This window comes from Anopheles arabiensis, chromosome 2 (assembly GCF_016920715.1).
Source record: "Anopheles arabiensis isolate DONGOLA chromosome 2, AaraD3, whole genome shotgun sequence".
NCBI classification, from domain to species: Eukaryota; Metazoa; Arthropoda; class Insecta; order Diptera; family Culicidae; genus Anopheles; species Anopheles arabiensis.
In genome coordinates this window covers 70755558-70773383 of record NC_053517.1, presented here as the reverse complement: position 1 = coordinate 70773383, position 17826 = coordinate 70755558, and the positions used below count along the sequence as shown (strand labels likewise).

General features: G+C 49.4%; 1 protein-coding gene across 1 annotated transcript; it reads right to left on the bottom strand.

The window, feature by feature from the left end:
- Positions 1–1904: 1904 nt before the first annotated feature.
- LOC120898343 (laminin subunit alpha) lies at positions 1905–17714 on the bottom strand. Its single transcript, XM_040304069.1, has 12 exons — positions 17500–17714; positions 15482–15776; positions 15264–15410; positions 13437–13673; positions 13187–13357; positions 12877–13093; positions 12601–12810; positions 12262–12534; positions 12048–12185; positions 3153–11983; positions 2548–3078; positions 1905–2478 (listed from the first exon to the last, which is right to left on the bottom strand). The coding sequence occupies exons 2-12, from the start codon at positions 15707–15709 to the stop codon at positions 2347–2349; spliced, it is 11115 nt and encodes a 3704-aa protein (XP_040160003.1). The 5' UTR covers positions 15710–15776; positions 17500–17714; the 3' UTR covers positions 1905–2346.
- Between the last annotated feature and the right edge of the window lie 112 nt (positions 17715–17826).

Below are 17826 nucleotides of genomic sequence, written 5' to 3'. Positions count from 1 at the left end.
ACAGGAGGTAACAAATGCAGGAACTAGGAGACATTTATCGACTCCAGGCCTGTGAGATTGCATATGAGTAGATAATGAATGAGATGGCATCGTAATATCAAAAGTAGTTGAAGAGCACATTCTGTACCCAAGTGACATTTGTTCTAAATTTTTAACCATAATGTGCTCGAATGGTGCTTGGGATACCAAAAATTGTGGATTTGTGTGTAATAAACCGTGTAGAAAGCGTCAAAATTTCATTTGTGCGTGCGAATGACCTTCTTCTATTGGATGATGATGGCATTCAATTCGTTTTAGATTCATTTGATTAAATATTCGACAAAAAAGGAGGTGCATTTCGTACGACGTTATTTCGTGAAAATTCGGTCGTTTTTGGTAAAAAATGATCACACGAAACTAAAAAAGCAACGAAAAAGCCACATCACATTCGGTTTTAACGGGCTTGTTTTAAAAGTCTCTTAAACTGATGCAGTTTAAGGGAAGCTTAAGGAGCCAGTTTAAGGGAAATAGCTCGGAACCGCGATTTTGGTAGAACTAGTAAATGTTAATTGGGTAGTATAACATCATCAGCGCAGTACAAACGGTTTAAAATACATGCTGCATCGTTCAATACATCACTATTACTCCTCAGTTGATCGCGATCCTAATCATTCTTTTCTTATGCACAGACATACAAAAGGCACACTGTGTCAATGATCTAGCCTTTTTCTAGATACGAGACTGTCATGTGTGGAGTATCTTGAGCAGATTTTAACACAATGCAACCTTCTGCTAGAATTAGTATCTTATATTACGAGGGAGCTTTGTCATCTGGTGCATATAAATAAAAAAATCTGTACTTTTTATTTCCCTCATGAACGGGCCATGTCACGACGACGTGCTTTGTTGTGAGTAGCGAGAGATATTATGTATTAATTTGAATGCATGGCTGATGGAGCCGCTATAGTGAGAGATTTGGAGCTTTTGCTGATTGATGTCCATCATATTGTTGTTCCATCTTCTGGACCGGTCTGGTGGTACAATCGTCAACTCGTATGCCTTAACAACATTCCCGCTAAAGGCTCAAGCACCGAACTGACCACGCCCCTATACGTAGGACTGATTATTCTGAGAGGTGAATGTCAGCCAAAAGGTCCAAAGCCTCTATAAAACAAATAAAAAAATGATTATCCTGCTATGAGTAATCAGTAAGTCACTGAAAGCCAAGCTCACTTGCGCTGGCCTGAAAGGCAGGACTTGACCGACAACGATTGTTGTTGTGCGAAAAAAATAAGAACAATAAGACACTTCGGGCAAGACGGCTCCGTTTTCGAGCTATACAACCGTTTCGACTCCTCAGCACTTTTTGTGATGCGTTTGAATCTGGGATCTTGGTGGCGCAAATAAATACTCAAATAATTGTGGTGGATACATGTAGCCCCACATTATGTTTGCAAAACTCTGCGCTTTACAGGGGTTTTCAGGGGTTCTCATAAAGGTTGGGACACTTTCTTGAACTCTTCCTATGGGAAATGAACTTTGTCCATTACCTTTGCCAAATGTTTGTTTTGAAGATTATCAGCCTGCTCTAAAATTATGTTGGTAGATGCGTTAGTAGGAATGTAAGGTCCTACAATTTACTTTATTTCGCAATATTTTGTATATTGTGCGGTAATTTCTCTAATCATTCTCACGAGCCGTATGTTTGGCGTATCCCCGTACATACATTACAACATTGGCTAACTAAAGTATAAAATCACATTAGATTATTTAGAATTCTTTAGAAAAATACGTAGACATAGAGTCACCTAAGAAAGAAAGTATTACTTACCACTTATTCAAACTCTCCTCAATCACCCAGCCCATTTATGTCAGAAACAAACAAAACAACATTAACGAAATGTAAAATAAAAAAGTAAAAAATCTACTGTTATTACTCAAACTGGGGGGATTTTATTGAAATCTGGAAAACTACATAAAATCAATATTGAATTTTGGGTTGTATGAAAAATTGATCTTTCCATCTGTAGCAACAATAATGGCACTGGTTAACTGCATTGATCATTTATGAAAAAAGAGGAAAAAAGAAGTCACTGGATCTGGTTGTACTGGATACTTGTTGAGTAAAAGAAGAGTAAAATAGAAATACAAAGAAAAGGAAAGAACATTGTGAAATCTTCGCTTAGTGTGTTTTTATCCAAATTAGAGACGTCCATGGTGTAGCAGCATTTTCATTATCATCATCAGTTGCTTCCTGTCGTTCATAATCACATTCCAAGGTACGTTAGCCAAATTCGTTATTCAAAAGGTCGTTTGTCTATTGAAGACGTTCAAACGTCTATTCAACGTCCAGATTGATCTGTTTGTTTAAATGGTCGGGCACACGCCTGTCTGCACATTGCCGACCGTCATCTTTGGTGTAATCTGTTCAACCGTATCACGAACCTTCACGTTGCGTATACATCCCTGGAAAGGTACTCGCGCAGCAAATCCTCGAATCTGCAAGCCATAAAAAAATTGGTTAGATTTATGTTGTATACCTCATCTGACCAGCCGTCAGGTACTTACCCTCTGTAAGTGAGGATGTCCGCCCAGGAACAGCGGTCGTGTGGTATCGGTCGACGGGGAGCGTGCATCACCGATGGCAGGATTCGAACTGACATCGTTCACCTTGATGGTGATCACGTACTGCGACTTGATAGCGGAAACTGTGCGCCACTGGCCGTCGCAAAGATTCTCCTCCGGCAGTGGCGTGTAGGTGGCAGTGAACGGCTCGTCGCCATTGTTCACCGACAGACTGATCGTGCCATTGATCATCTCCAGCACGAAGTACGCCTTGCGGCCGTGTACGGACATAAGCAGGCCGCTCTGAGCGCGCGGACGAATGTCCATGCTGACGGTCAGCTCATTGCCCACCTTGAACTTATCGTACAGCTTGACGAAACCGCCACCATTGCCGAAGAACGTTCCCGTTTCGATCTGCGTAGAGCAGGGAATCGTTCGGGTAATGTTCGAAGGTGCGGCTAACGGGCGGCCATTCGCTTCGATGTCGTTAATGCATCCAACGAATTGGTTTCGCTCCAGCACATTTTTGTCCATCTGTGAAAGGCAATTGTTACATTAATCTCATTCTGCGGACCATTCCATTGCCCTGTCTACTGATAACTACTCACCTTAAGATTAAGTGCCACCTCCTCATAATTGTCACCACTTACACCACCGACAAACATCGGTGCCTGCAGCGCCATGGTGCGCGTAGTGCCGGAAGATTCACCTTGCGATTCGTCCTCGCTATCCACTACCAGCTTGCCCTTGTTGTTGTGGCGCGTAAAATGCACCGTGTGCCACTCATTGTCGTCATACCGTCGCTCGGACGACATGTTGGCCGATCCGGACCCACAGTTAAACGAGTGGAACACTTTACCATCGCGCAGATGCAGCGCAATGAAGTCCGTATGGCGCGGATCGGCCACGTAAAATAGGACGCCCTCGGGGAACTCCGTCTTGAAGCTGAGCGAGAAATCGTACTGCCGTTTGTTCTTGAGCGGCACTTCGCTGAACTCGATATGGCTGAACTGTCCCGTACCGAACCGATAGCCGGAGTCGAAGTCGACATCCTGATCTGGTGTGACCGGTAGCCTGCACACTGGCTGCGGCTCATCCGGCCTAGGACGTCTCGTTGTTGTAGTGGTAGTAGTGGTAGTAGTAGTAGTCGTAGTGGAAGATGGTGTTGTGACACTGCTGCTTGTCGGTGCAGGTGCCGCACTCGGAGGAGCTCTCGGAGCACCGGTCGTTGGCTGTCTACCGTAATCCGGTGTTCTTGTATCCTTATCTTCATCCTCGTCGTACCTGCCGGACTGGTCGCGATCCGCATCAAAGCGGCTTTGCACAAATACCTCGGGATCCTTGCCATCGTTCGGATAGTACAGCGGCACATCGCCAGCTGCAAACAGTTCCCGCGAGCACTGATCCAGTACAGCCGACTTCTTGTCGGTGAGCGTAGCGAAGTTAACAATATGTCCGTTAACCGTAATATCACTAATGCATCCCATGAAATAAGCATTCGACGCGATCGCATTAGTTGCCGTGACATAATTCTTCGGCAGCCCTCCGAAGTAGATGTCACCGTTTTCAATGTACAACGGTTGCGGCGGATATTGGCTAAAATGTGGATCGTCATCGTCCACCAGCAGCGTCAACCGATCGTGATCGTGGGCAGCAGTTAGCGCGTGCCATTCCCCATCATTGTATGTACGATCCCCGGTGGTAAGCTCCATGCCGGTACTGCTCAGCACTAGCACACCGTCCCGCAGGGCCAATCCCAGCGTACCGCTCTGATCGTACGTGGTGGTGTAGAAGAGCACTCCGTCACTTTGGGTGGTGCGGAACTTCAGATTAACCTGTAGACTGTTCACCGAAGCAACGCCCGGCTGGCTGACGTAGCCGAACTGGCGCGGCGGGAACGACACAAGCGGTGAGAACTTCATCGGACATCCCGGCCGCACGTCGAGCGCCTTTAGATTAATGCTCAGATCCACTTTGTTGCCCAAAATGTACACATCGTCAATACAGCCGTCGAAGCCCTTGGACGTAACCTCCGAGTGGTTCACTCGGCTATGATAACCTCCGAAGTAAAGTGCTTCCGAGATGTGCAACTGCTGGTGATCTGCCGATCCCGTCTGCTGGAACACCTCACGATCGTCCACGGTCAGCTTGCCGATGTTGCCATCCCGCTCGACAGAAATCTTGTGCCATTTGTCGTCATTGAACGCACTGCTCGAACCCATCGTCACTGCCTGGGCGTGCTGGCCAAGCTTGAACTGGAACACTACCGCACCGTTGCGCATCTCGACCGAAATAAAGTGTTTGTTTTTGCCCGCATAGAACAGCAAACCGTCACGCGTCTCTGGCGGTGCCTTAAACTGGAACTGCAGCTGGGACTGCTGCTTGAACGTGTACGGCTTCGAATCGATTGCCACATAACCGTTGCCACTAAACCGGAATCCGGTCGATGGGTTCTCCTCGTTGCGGAGTGACTCCCGTTCAGGCGATCCGTACACATTCTGAGCGTCAATAAAGTTCCACAACCCTACATGCTCGCCACCGATCTGCAGTTGCTCGATGCGGCCATCAAACTCGCTCGACTTCACGTCCTGTGGCATGTTGTACTCTGGCGGATAGCCTCCAATGAACAGTTTGCTGTTCTGGTCCACATTGAACACGTTGTACGCTCCGGGGAGCACCTGCTCCTTCGTATGGAACACATCCGTACCATTGTCCAGCTCTTCGCGGATAATAAGCTTCACGTTGTTACCGGTACGCTCCACGATCGCCTGGTACCACTTGTCGTCAGCCACATACTTTGGACTGATCACCTTCTCTGGATCATTGCCAAGATCGATCGACAGCACCGGGTAGCCATTCTCAATCTCCAGTGCCATGTAATCATCGCGTGAGCTCTTCTTCGCGTCCGGCTTCACTTCATTGCCGAGGTACAGCACGAAGCCTTCCGGTTTGTCCGTGCGGAAGAACACGGACACGTTGGAGTTCGTAGCCATCTGGGACAGGCTTTGCGGTGGCTTTAGCTCCACCGTTGTGTTGGGGTGGAATTGCATGCCGACCTTAACCGTGTTAGCAACAGATCGGGCCTCTCCGATCTGTCGCTTCAGCGCCTCCAGCCGATCGCCAATATCGCTTACGATCGAATCTACCTGGTTCTGCTTCGTGTCCAGCTTCTCCACCAGCTGGCGGATGTTGGGAATCATCGTTTTGAGCCGCTCAATCTGTGTCGTTGCTTGCTTAATGTCCTTTTGCGTGTTGTCCACCTCTTTCGGCAGTTGTTCCGCCATGTACACACTCTTGGAAAGATCGCTGATCATCGGGTCCAGTATTTTAAGCGAGTTGTGTGACTTGGCCTGCGCTTCGATTGCCTGATCGCGTGCATTTTCCCAACTGTCCGTGTGCGACTCCTCCGGAATACCGTCCAGAGCGGCATTGATGGAGTGCAGCATGTCATCGCTGTGATCGTTCTTCTCCTTAATACCATCGACCGTATCGATCGACTGCTTGCTCTGTGGCTCAAGTTCCGTCTGCAGGGTGGTAAACATACGGCGAGCCTCGCTGAGCAGCTCACGCGAAGCAGCGTCCGATTCGGCCGCTCGGTTATCGATACCTTCCGTCTGGTCCGTCGCCTTCTGTGCGGTGAGCGTAGCGTTACGAATGCCATCCCCAGCCTCCTTAACTGCGTCCACAATCTTCGAGTGAGCCGTTGCAGCCTGCAGCGCCGTTTCCGAGTTGGCCGACACGTCGGAGTACTTATCCGACAAACTACTGGCTTCAATCGCCAAGTCTCTTGCATGGGCCGATGCACGTTCGATCTGCGGATTTAGTTGCTGGTACTCATCGTACGAATTCGGCAAGTCATTATCGACGGCGTTATTCAAATCGGTAAGCTCTTTATTCACGTTGCCCAGCTCCTTATGCGTGATGTCAATGTCCTTCATGATGTTGGACGAATTGGCCAGCAGCAATTTGCTGTTTTCAATGTTCTCGGTAGCTTCCTTCGCGTGGGCCGAAACCGTGTCAAATTTCGTATTCACTGAACCCTTGTTTTGATTGTTCAGCTTCGAAGTGATGCCACTTTCCTTCTCCACCTTCAAGCTCCAAGTGTAGAGGTCTTCCAGCTTCACATCAAACTCGCCAATGTCGTGCATCAGCTTGGCCAGCTTTTCATGTTGTGTCTGCACCGGTTCACCAAACTGTTCCACCCGTTCCAGTAAGCGTGTCGCATTCTCCAGCTGAGAGTTGAGTGACTCTGGTGTCGTCGAGTATTGCTGAATATTGTCCAGATAGTGCTTTGCTTCGGTAAACGCTTGGTCCAGCTTCGTAATTTCAGACGATCCGAGATTCTCTCCCAGTATCATCACTTCGTCAATGGTGTTCTTCGTGTTGATGTGCACCAGCCGGCAGTCGTCCAGCACGTTTGATGCAGCGGCCAGCAGATTTTCGCTATTGGTGGAAATGTCCTTCGCGTTCTCGTCGGCATACTGAATGCGACGGTCTAAATTTTTCACCTCCATCTCCAGCGATTCCACCTTTTGCCGCGACGGATTCAGATTGACACCATGCGGATCCAGACTGCGCACCTTCGGTTCCAGCTCATCCACCATATCATCGAAGTATTTCAACTTTTGCGACGTGTAGTAATCGTCCGCGATCGTTTTGATGTCCTGCAGCACAGGATCAACATCGAGCTTGAGTACGTCCGTTACATCTAACAGTGCATGGTGGCATACGTCACACTCCTGGCAGCCAGTGTCCGGTATCAGCACCCACCGGTACGGACAGGAATCACACTTCTCACCCACCACACCCGACAGACATTCGCACTGGCCGGTCAAAGCATTGCAACCCAATCCTCGAGAGTAGTCGGTGTTACACGAGCACGGCACGCAGCCCTCCTCCGAGTAGTTCCAGTAGCCGGGCTCACAGCGATCACACTGCCGTCCCGTCACTCCCGGTTTGCAGGCACACTTGCCAGTGTGATCGTCGCACTGCGAGCTATTCGATGCAATGCCACAGTCACACGGCGTACAGCCACGTCCCGATTCGAACCCATAGTGATCCTCCTCACAACGATCGCACTTTTCGCCGATCACATTCGGCAAACAGTTGCACGTTCCGATAAAGTTGTCGCAATAGTCCATACCGGTCTTATCGCAGATGCAACTCTGGCAGTCCTTAAGATTGATGGCATCACCGTAGAAACCAGGCGCACACAAGTTACATGCCCGGCCGTACGTGTTGTTCAGACACAGCAAACATTCGCCCGACACCGAATCGCATGCTCCCGGTTCCTCTGCATTGATGTTGCCCGAGCAGTCGCACGGTTTGCAGAATTCACCCTCCACCTGAGGCTGCCCATAGTAGCCTGGCGCACAGCTCTGACACTTTTCCCCATGGTAACCCGGCTTACAGGCGCAATGTATCTCATACCCATCCTCAGACACCTCGCACGACGTGGCAAAGTTGTTCGACTCCACTGGCAACGGGCAGGCACAGATCATACAGTCGTTCGGTGTACCGCGCGTAGCATTACCGTAGTATCCTTCAATACACTGATCGCAATGTTCGCCGGTCGTATAATGCTGACAGTCGTGACAAATACCAGTGTTACAGTCGCAAGTAGCCGCATGCCCATTACACTCGCACGGAATACAGTAGCCAAGGTAAGGCCCGTTCGGATCCCGATAGTAGCCCGGTGCGCAGTCTTCGCACGACCGTCCCGTGTATCCCGGCGGACAGTCGCAGTTCTCAACCGCCAGCTCGCGGTACAGATGCGGTTGATCCAAGTCGTCATGTGCCATCGTTAGACTGACGTCCGAGATAACCGTCGCGAGACCGTTCTCCCAGTAGGACGCCCGAATATAGATATTCTTCAGATCGCGCAGCAGCATCATAAACTGTTCTCGGCTCACTGGACCACCGTCCGCCGTTTGGAAGTTGCTCTCCACCATCTCCACGCTGCCGCTGAACAGTTGATTCGACGACGGTTGCCGGTAGCTCTGGTGCATTACCTCCAACTGCTTGCCCTCGAGTATGACGTCCGCACCGATCAGCGAACTGCCGAACAGGCCGTTCGTGAACAGGATTTTGTACGTCAAATAGCCGCCGTACGCCGACAGATGATTGTTCAGATCGAACAGGTGATCCAACATGCCGAAATAAACCATGCCGGCCGATGGGTCGCGATTGTCGAAACTGCTCAGCGACACCTCGGCGGACGTTTCGTTCAGCATGATCTCTTCCGTCATGACCCACGGTGTGATCGTGACCTTGCCCCCCGACAGACGAATCGTATTCACCGTCATATCCTTCATCATGCTCACGTTGAAGGGGCGTAAGAACGCCGTCTGGCAACGGCTGGTATGTCCGAAACAGAAACACTTTGTACATCCATCCGGATTGCTTGCCTGCAGATTGTACGTACCATCCACGCAAGTGTTGCATTCACGGCCCTGCACGTTCTTCTTGCAGAAACAGCTCTCATCCGTCTGGTCGCAGATTTCGAACGTGGTGCCGCGGATATCGCAGTGGCACGGCTCGCAGTAGGGGAAATTGAAGAATCCATACTGGCAACGGTCACACTTCCGGCCGACCACGTTCGACTTACACTCGCACAAGCCGCTCTCCATGTCGCACTGCAAGTTATTATTCGCCACGCCCAGCGGATTACAGTTACACTCCTCGCAACCGATTATCTGATCAAAGCCGAACGTGTACGGTACGCACTGATCGCACTTTTCACCCGTCACACGATCGGGGCACACGCACTCACCCGTATCCTTGTGGCACTGGGCGGTCGATGGGCAGTTGCACGGCTTGCAGTCCGGGAATCCGTAGAACCCAGTTTTGCACGCCTCGCACTTGCGCCCAATGATGTGTGCCTTACACTGGCACTGGCCACCGAACGGTTCACACTCGAAGCTTGTCGAGCCGAAATAGTCGCAGTTGCAGGGCAGTGCACCGCTGTTGTAATCGGCGGTAAGCGAAAAGACGGCCTTCTTGCAGAAATCGCTTGCATTCGTCTGGATGTAGAAATGGTCCTGGCCACAGTTCTGGATGAACGCGTTTGTCTGGTCGAACGTTTCCTCCTGCAGCAAACCGTTGTGGAACTGGTCGGCCGGCACGAGCAGAACGTAATCCACCCACAGCCGCGTGCTGCCACCGTTAAGGATCGTCAGCTCAATCTTATCCTCCAGATCGAACTCAATGTATCCGTTGTCCTGCTTCAGCACCTCCCGGCAACCACTGTTGGCCGGGCAATGGCGAACCCCCAGCCGTCCGACATAGTTCTGTCGCTCCGTCTCAATCCGATAGTGCACATTGTATGCGGGGTGATCGGGCTGGAAGAACTTCACGATCAGCACGTACCGATTCGGATACTGCACCTTTGCCTTGATTGTCACATCCTGGAGGTTTTCATTGAGCAGGATCAGCTTGGTGTTATTGTCCGACACTTCCCGGGGCATTTCCTCCGCCACAAGGTACTCATTTTCCGTCTCGAACTCAATCTTCTTCGAGTCCGGCGCTGTGCGGTAGCTTGTCTGCACGCACTTGCCGTCCTGCATCACGCACACCGAGCTCGGGCGGATGTAATCCGTCGACCAGTCTTCGTACGGTATGGCCGTGACCGATTTGATCGCTGTCGCACTGGACTCGTCCACACTTCTCACCAAGATCGGTTTCCGGTTGTTCGGATCGAGGAAGAATATCTTCTCGCGCGACTCCCGATCGATGACTGGCTGCCGGCAGACGGTGGTGTACGTGCACGGATAAACCGTGGCCGACCCGTCCTGATCTAGATCGCCCACCAGATTGACGTGCAGGATGCCCACCTCCGGGTTGTTGCGATAGGTGATGTAATCTATGACCACAACGTACCGGCCTGCATGTGGCACCTCCACCGGGTAGTACAGCTCCCGCTGCGTTTCCACCAGCGTCGGCAGATCCTGCTCCTTCAGCTCGTACAGATGCTCAAAGTCTTTGAAAAATTCCACCGGCTTGTAGCTCTGCCCATCCTCAATGATGAACGCTTCCGTCTGCGGGTTGTACGGTGCAACACTCGGGTACTGATAGTGTCGGCACAGGTTGGGATCGTTAAACTCGCACGGAGTTTCGATCTTTTTCGTCAGTATGGAAGCCTCATAGTACGCGGCCGGAAGCAGCACGAAGTAATCGAGGAAGACGGTCTTCTCCGTTTTGATGCTGATAGTGTAGCTGCCCGGGTCCAGCACCACCGGCGATGGGACCTCACCGCGCGCATCAGACACCGTCACAAACTCGGGGTTTTCCGTGGGCTTGAACAGCACCTTTGTCTTCTGCTCCACCTCCGTTGGATTGTCCGGTGTAATGAGAATCGATGCTACGACATTGTCCGGATTGGGATTCTTGTACCGTATCACCAGCCGATACACGGACGACTTCAGCACCCGCACCTCGTTGATGACCTCGTTCTGCAGCGATGACATCACGGCGTACCCTCGGCTACTGAATCCGGGGAAAATGTCCTCGTGGAACTGGTAGCGCACCTGCGCCCCAGACTGCGTATAGCCATCTTCGTACTCAAACTGGTACTGGTACAGCGTCGGGTAGTAGTGTGTGGTCAGCGGGTAGGAACAGGTACGGCCCGAAACGCGCGGATGACACCGGCACTGGCCCGTTTCCTTGTTACAAACATTGTCCGCCGCACCACCGATATCGCAACCACAATCCTTACACCCGAACAGGTTCGATCCGAACAGATCAAACGTGCCGTCCTTACACTCCGTACACTGGCGTCCCGTTACCGACGGTTTGCAGGCACACTGGCCCGACTTTGTGTCGCACGTGTCGAGCGCACCGATCGTACCATCGATAAAGCACTCACACTCCTGGCAACCGTGGGGATTCGAGGCGGTAAGATTCCAGTACAGCGGACGACACTTGTCACAGATTCGGCCATGTACGCGCTCCTTACACTGGCACAGCTCACCAGCCGGTACGGAGCCGCACCCGGCAAAGCGGGGTATCACACCCGCCGGATCACAGTTGCACTCCTCGCAGGCCGGGAAGTTGTAGAACCCTTCCCTACACTGCTGACAATTCTTGCCATCGAAGTTATCCTTGCACTGGCACTGTCCATCGTTGGTGCAAGATTTGGCCAGCGAACCGTACGAATCGCAATTGCACGGCAAACACTCCGGGTACTGGTAGTATCCGGCCAAGCAGGCCGTACACTGGCGGCCACCAAAGTTCTCCAAACACGAACAGCGTCCCGTGATGTCACAAACGGTCGATGTGCTGCCCGCACTGGAACAGTTGCAAGGCACACAGTCGGGATAGTTGTAATAGCCAGGAATGCACTGATCGCACCGGGGACCACCGTAACCTTCACGGCACAGGCAGGTTCCGCTGTTCTTATCGCACACCTCGTCCAACGTACCGCGCACATCACAGTTACAGTCTGCAAGGAGTATGATTAAAGTTAACTGCACTGTACGAAACATCAGCCAGTCATATGAACTTACATGTACAATCCGGATACCTATAAAACCCGTCCTTGCAAGAATCGCAGAGTCGTCCAGCGAAGTTGGGTCTGCACTGACACTGACCGCTACCCTCGTCACAAACACTGTCCACCGATCCGTGCATGTTACAATCGCAAGCTGTCGAAGAGATAGCGATAACGCACATAAAAAATCATATCGCACCAAGTTCATGCTTCCATTCCGTTGTACTTACGATCGCAGTCCGGGAAGCCGTAGTACTCCTTGGCGCACTGCTTACAATGCGGCCCGTCAAAGTTATGCTTGCAGGGACAGGTACCATTCACCGCCTCGCAGTAGTATCCGATCGTGCCGTTCAAGTTGCACTCGCACTGCCGGCAGTTGGGATACCCAAAGTGGCCGTACGAACAAGCGTCACACAGCGGCGGCTCAAACTCAGCCCGACACTCACAGCGACCCGTTTCCTCCTCGCAGTTACCGGTCGAGTAAAAGTGATCGCAATCGCAAGCTGTAAGCGAAACATCGGATTAGCTATTGCTTTGAGCCGTCGTTACCCAATGCACTTATTACTTACGCTGGCAAACATCCGTTTCGTTCCAGAATCTACCGTACGGGCGATAAAACTTGTCCTCGCACTGGTTGCAGTTAATGCCCTTCGTGTTGTGCTGGCAGTTTTGGCAAACGCCGCCACCCTCGTAGTTTCCATGGATGTCCAGCGACAGACCCTTCTCATCGATCTCCTCCGAGTAGATACATTCATCCGAATGTCCATGACAGTTACACGCTGAATTACAAGAAAGAGAAGTTGAATAGGGGAATTTCTTTGCTATATAAACCACCAATTACTTACGTTCACACTGGAAAGGCCTTGCGTTGGTGTTCTGTCGCCATTTCTTCTGCTGGAATCCGGGACAACACTCGGCACACTGAACGCCGCACGTGTTATGCTGACATTGGCAGGCCAGAATGCGTCTCGGCGAGCGAGGATCCAGTACGTTACACGTGTTAGCATGACCGTTGCACACACAACGTCCACCGATCGAGATATCTTTGATCGAGTAGAAATACTGGAAGGGATTGAGACAAGAGGAAATAAGTTATTCAAGTGTTGCAACAACTTTTAGGACTCTTTGGGCCGCACATTGTCCTGTTCAACTTACACGTCTCGTAACGGTTGGGTCCTGGCGCGCTACGGACATAAGATGTCCGAGCAAGTTCTTCGTACGCAGCAGACGGATGCGCACGTTCGTAGCTCTGCTCCATTCTTGCAGCGTGGACGAGTTGAAGTAATTGTTCGCCGATGGACGATTGTTTAGCAAACGAATCGGGATCTTGAGGGGTAACACAAACGTGGATTACAGTCATAAATACAGCATCGATTCCACGATCGATCGTGCGATCATCACCTACCTCACCACCCTCGAGGGGTACAATCTTCGAGTGGTCCATCGTACAGATAACGTCGTCATCGTTCTGGAGCGGTTTCAAACTGTCCGGCCCAAAGTACGTCACGCAATCAGTGGGTGAGTCGGAGAAGTGTTGCCAGGGTGTCCACGTTTTGCCGTAATCGCTAGATTTCTCAAGCGACCACAATCCAGGACGGGGCGAGTTGCCCATACGAATGAACAGATAAGCCACGTGGAATTCCTTAACAAATGAAAAAGTATAAGACAATTGTAAAAGAGAAGAAGTGTGGTAAAAGAAACGCAAAAACCCGGTTCGGGTAGTTCAGATTACAAGAATGAAACAAAAATGCAAGCATAAACTAGAATTGCGCCGACGAAGCGCAGCGACGATGGACTGCACATCCAGCTGGTTGTGTCTATGTGCCAGTTGCAGGGAATTGGAGGTAACACGTTCTAGAGGACCACCCTGGATATGCATAATAATAACAAGAGCAGTACTCATTGCAGCTACTGCCAAGCAAATCATCTTACAATGTCAAGTTTACGCTGTACTCATCAACCGACTTGCGGTGTCCATTTAGCAAAGACGCTATTAAACTGCACATCGCTGCAAGGCGTGTGCATAATTTAAGCCACTTCATGCAAACGGAAATGAGTAGATTGTTGTGTTATCGCAGTGTAATAATGACTATAAATACCAATTAAAACTACTCTTGCTAAGTGAGAGCAAGACATTGGGACTAAAGCTAACAGAATGAATGGGAGCAAATGGTTCTTGTTACAAGCATTCTTTATATTAGTTAAATTTGTTCGTGGGTTGGGCTACATACTACTTTTTCTTCTTTTTGGTGACGCAACTACTTAAGATGGTAGCTAATGGGCTAGGTTATCTGCAGCATGTTCGTATGAAATAGGCGGATCGTGTCTAAGACGAACATGTTTTTTAATCTTTTCCTAAGCCTTTTTACGGCTAATCAATCAGACCAGCTCGGGACTGACCAGTGTTCTTCAAACTTTGTGGAATAGCGAGCCAAAATTTATAACAATAGCCGTAGGGATTTTTAAAAGAGTAATAATGTTAATGGTCTATGGATGAATATCTGATCATTAATTAATAATGATCTCTTTAAAAAATTAGTTTTGGGATACATTTCGTATGAAAAATGTAAATAAATGTCCTATCGAATTATCGTATTTTAAATTCAACATGCTGCATAGCTACATAACAAAACCTCCAGCTTATGAGTTAAATCAGATTGTGCAATTGCTTTCTGTTGGGAAGCTCTTGGCAATCTTCATGTGCTTCTATTCTCGCAGCATAAGGAAGTGAATGGAGTGTTCTAAATTGATAAGAAAAACTATGTGCCGCTGCCGAACACCAGCCTCGGTCAGCATAGACCAGCAGCATAAGCACCAAGAATAGTACGCTTATCAGCAAACGAAAAGGAACTCGAGTTCAGACAAGTTATCACAACCATCCCGCTGGGAGTCAAATGTCACCAAGCGCTTATCAAGACGGGATGTGTGGCTCTTGTTTTCCGGCCCGCTGAATTCTCATAATTTCCGTTTTAATTCCAATCTCCATTCATACATATGTGGCTACCGCCATATGTTGTGCTACACCATCGCCGTAGCAAACGAAACGATCCAACTATAGACTTTGTGAAGTTTACATTAGCCGTTTACAAGCAAACAGATATCTGTTTGCAATACTGCCGAGATTATGTCATCCTTCCTGCCGCTGGTGCATATGGATTAGATCATTTGCCAGATGGTGTTCACTGCGGTGAGATGGTTTGATGGTGAAGTTTACACTCGCATCTTTACTTACCTGATCAAAGTCGATCGTAAGGTTAACTTCGTTGTACTTCATGCCACGAGACAGCGGGGGACTCTGCCACCAGTTTTGCGTACCATCGATGGCATACTCCGGCGGGTGGCTTTTGTCGGGATCGTTCGGATCGCAAACATCGCAAACCTTGCATTGTATGAGGGGTTGCGAATGAAAATAAGGGTTCTTTTTTACATACAATTCGTCCCAAAACTTACCTGTCCCTGGATGACCGAGTATTGGTTTTGATGATCATTTTCAGTGTTTGCACCAACCAGTTTACAGTACAGTTCGGGCCCATCGGTACCAACGCCACACGTGGCACTGGCAACAATTCTTCGTCCCTCGGCCAGATTAAAGTATGGTGGCGTAAGCTCCGATCGGGCCGTTCCGATGGTTAGCACCACCAGGACGGTGATCGAGGCTAGTGCTGTGATGCCACCCATCTCAACCCGTCCGATAAGCGGACTATGAGAAGGGGCTATCAGACCGCTCCAGATGGACGAGACAATGCTAGATGGAGCAAATATGAAATTTTAAAATAAAACGTCGCATCTTTCTGGTGGTGTATATGACTTGGTGAAATATGTACAACATTTAGTTCCTGTTTTGAAAAAACAAATCTGAAACATCTGCATGCCTTATCGTTGAGAGCTGAGACATCCGTGCTTTACAATTTCAACACAATTCTGTAGCCTTTCCAAGCTCACTGTCCAGCGTTTGACGATCGATGATCTAACACCATCGTCAATAGTCGACGTCTATTTATACACGGGTGGCACAGCGATATCTGAACCAACATTGGAAAATAAACAAAAAAACACCCCACTGGAACTGTGCGCTCAGAAAATGAACATCTCGGTGTAGTGCTGCGGCATACATTACTACGAACGCCTTATGTGCATGATTTCATCCCAAAACATCTCGAAGCTCGAAGCGCAGAGAGCTGCTCACTCGCGTCAGTTACACGAGCAAACAGAAACAAATCGGGAACCCATATGCAGCATAAAGTTCTAAATTTATCCACACGGTTCCATCTGGAATACAGACGGTTTGTGCGTTAATGTAACTTCTAACAAACGGTGTCCGAATCGTGGTGGAAGAAAACAGGGCGTACTTCTTTTGTACAATCCCTAGGCATGATTTGAAATCCTACCCATACGCATAAGGCTCCAGTATTGGTTCAGTTTACAAAGATGATCGTACGTATAGGCAACTTACGATCATCTATTCGTTTCTTCGTTGCTGTTTTTCTACATTCTTTTGAATAAACGCTTCGAATCTTCCCAAACCCAACGACCTACTCGCCACGCTGCAACGCATCCATTCATTCAGCACGGATTGTGTAGGTTCCTGCTTTGCTTTTCCCTGTTCTTCTCCGAGCAGCTTGGAATGTTCTTCTGTGGCCGGTTTTGAAACCGAGGCTTATGTTTTCATTTCCATTTCTATGGAGAGCTATGCTCACAGGGAGAAGCGAACATAAACCGAGCAAGTTAACAAAAAAAAAACACTCACACACACCCCTGAACCCACCGCACGATCACCACACAGGGGCAAGATTGCAGACGGGTGGGTGCTACAGACAGTGCACGAAGACGACACACTGGTCGTCTGGTGGAAGAGCAGCCAGCCGAAAAGAAACCACCGGGACCGGGCGCGGGCAGGTCATTATCGTTGTCGACTTCTTCTTCGTTTTCATGTATTTTTACGGTCACATTTTGAGGGAAGTTGTGCCTGTGCGGGCAAAAGGGTGAGCTCGGTTGGCCGTTTGCGGTTGCAGGCGATTCGATGCACCACATGCTAGGATGCTGCCCCTGCCGCTGCTGGTGATGGATTTTGTGTTGCAGCCATTTCGTTTCTTCACGACGCTGCACTTTCGGCGAGGGTTCCTCTTTCAACTCACTTTTGGTGTGCTATTTCTCAAATTATCGCAACCTTTTTCAACCAGCGTACTAATTGTGTATGGTTCTCGTTCGTTCTTCACAAGGCACTGTCTCGCTCTCGCTTCTTCAATTTGCATACCGTGTTAGATGTATTTTGCACCTTGCACATACTTTGCTTGTATAAACTTTATACAACCTTCTTTGTAAAGTTTAGCACATCTCTTTACAACTGTATATATTATCACTTTGATCACAAATGTGTTATATCTCCCAAACTTTATCTAATCTTATCTAGCAACTTTCCAAACATGCACCATAAATTCTATCTAACTATATATTTAAATGAGCTTTACCTCGTTTCACTGCACAGCACACTCGCTATTCAAAGTTTCTTATCGCTTGGTACCACGGCACAAGACACAGCTTATCTCACACACACACTTCCTGTTGGTTACTTTACACTTCTTTTCTTTTTTCTTTTTTTTTCTGGCTTACCCGACCGGGACGGGAGAACCGGATCCTTCCCGTCTGCTCGGTTCGATCGTTCGCGCGTTTCTGAATCTTTCGGTCCGTGCGCGACCCGGAGGAACCAGTCCCAGATCGGCCGGTGCAAGACGTTCTCGGGCAAGCCGAGCGAGGCAGCGCGCTTTATCTGTTGTTCTTCGGTTGCGCTCCACGCT

Bases quoted from the DNA above. Each gene is read 5' to 3' on its own strand.
- LOC120898343 (XM_040304069.1), bottom strand. From the start codon at position 15,709: ATGGGTGGCATCACAGCACTAGCCTCGATCACCGTCCTGGTGGTGCTA. The intron at 13,358-13,436 runs GTAGGTGATGAT...TTACCCCTCAAG, and splicing joins TACCCCTCGAGGGTGGTGAG to ATCCCGATTCGTTTGCTAAA. The intron at 3,079-3,152 runs GTGAGTAGTTAT...TGCCTTTCACAG, and splicing joins AGGTGGCACTTAATCTTAAG to ATGGACAAAAATGTGCTGGA.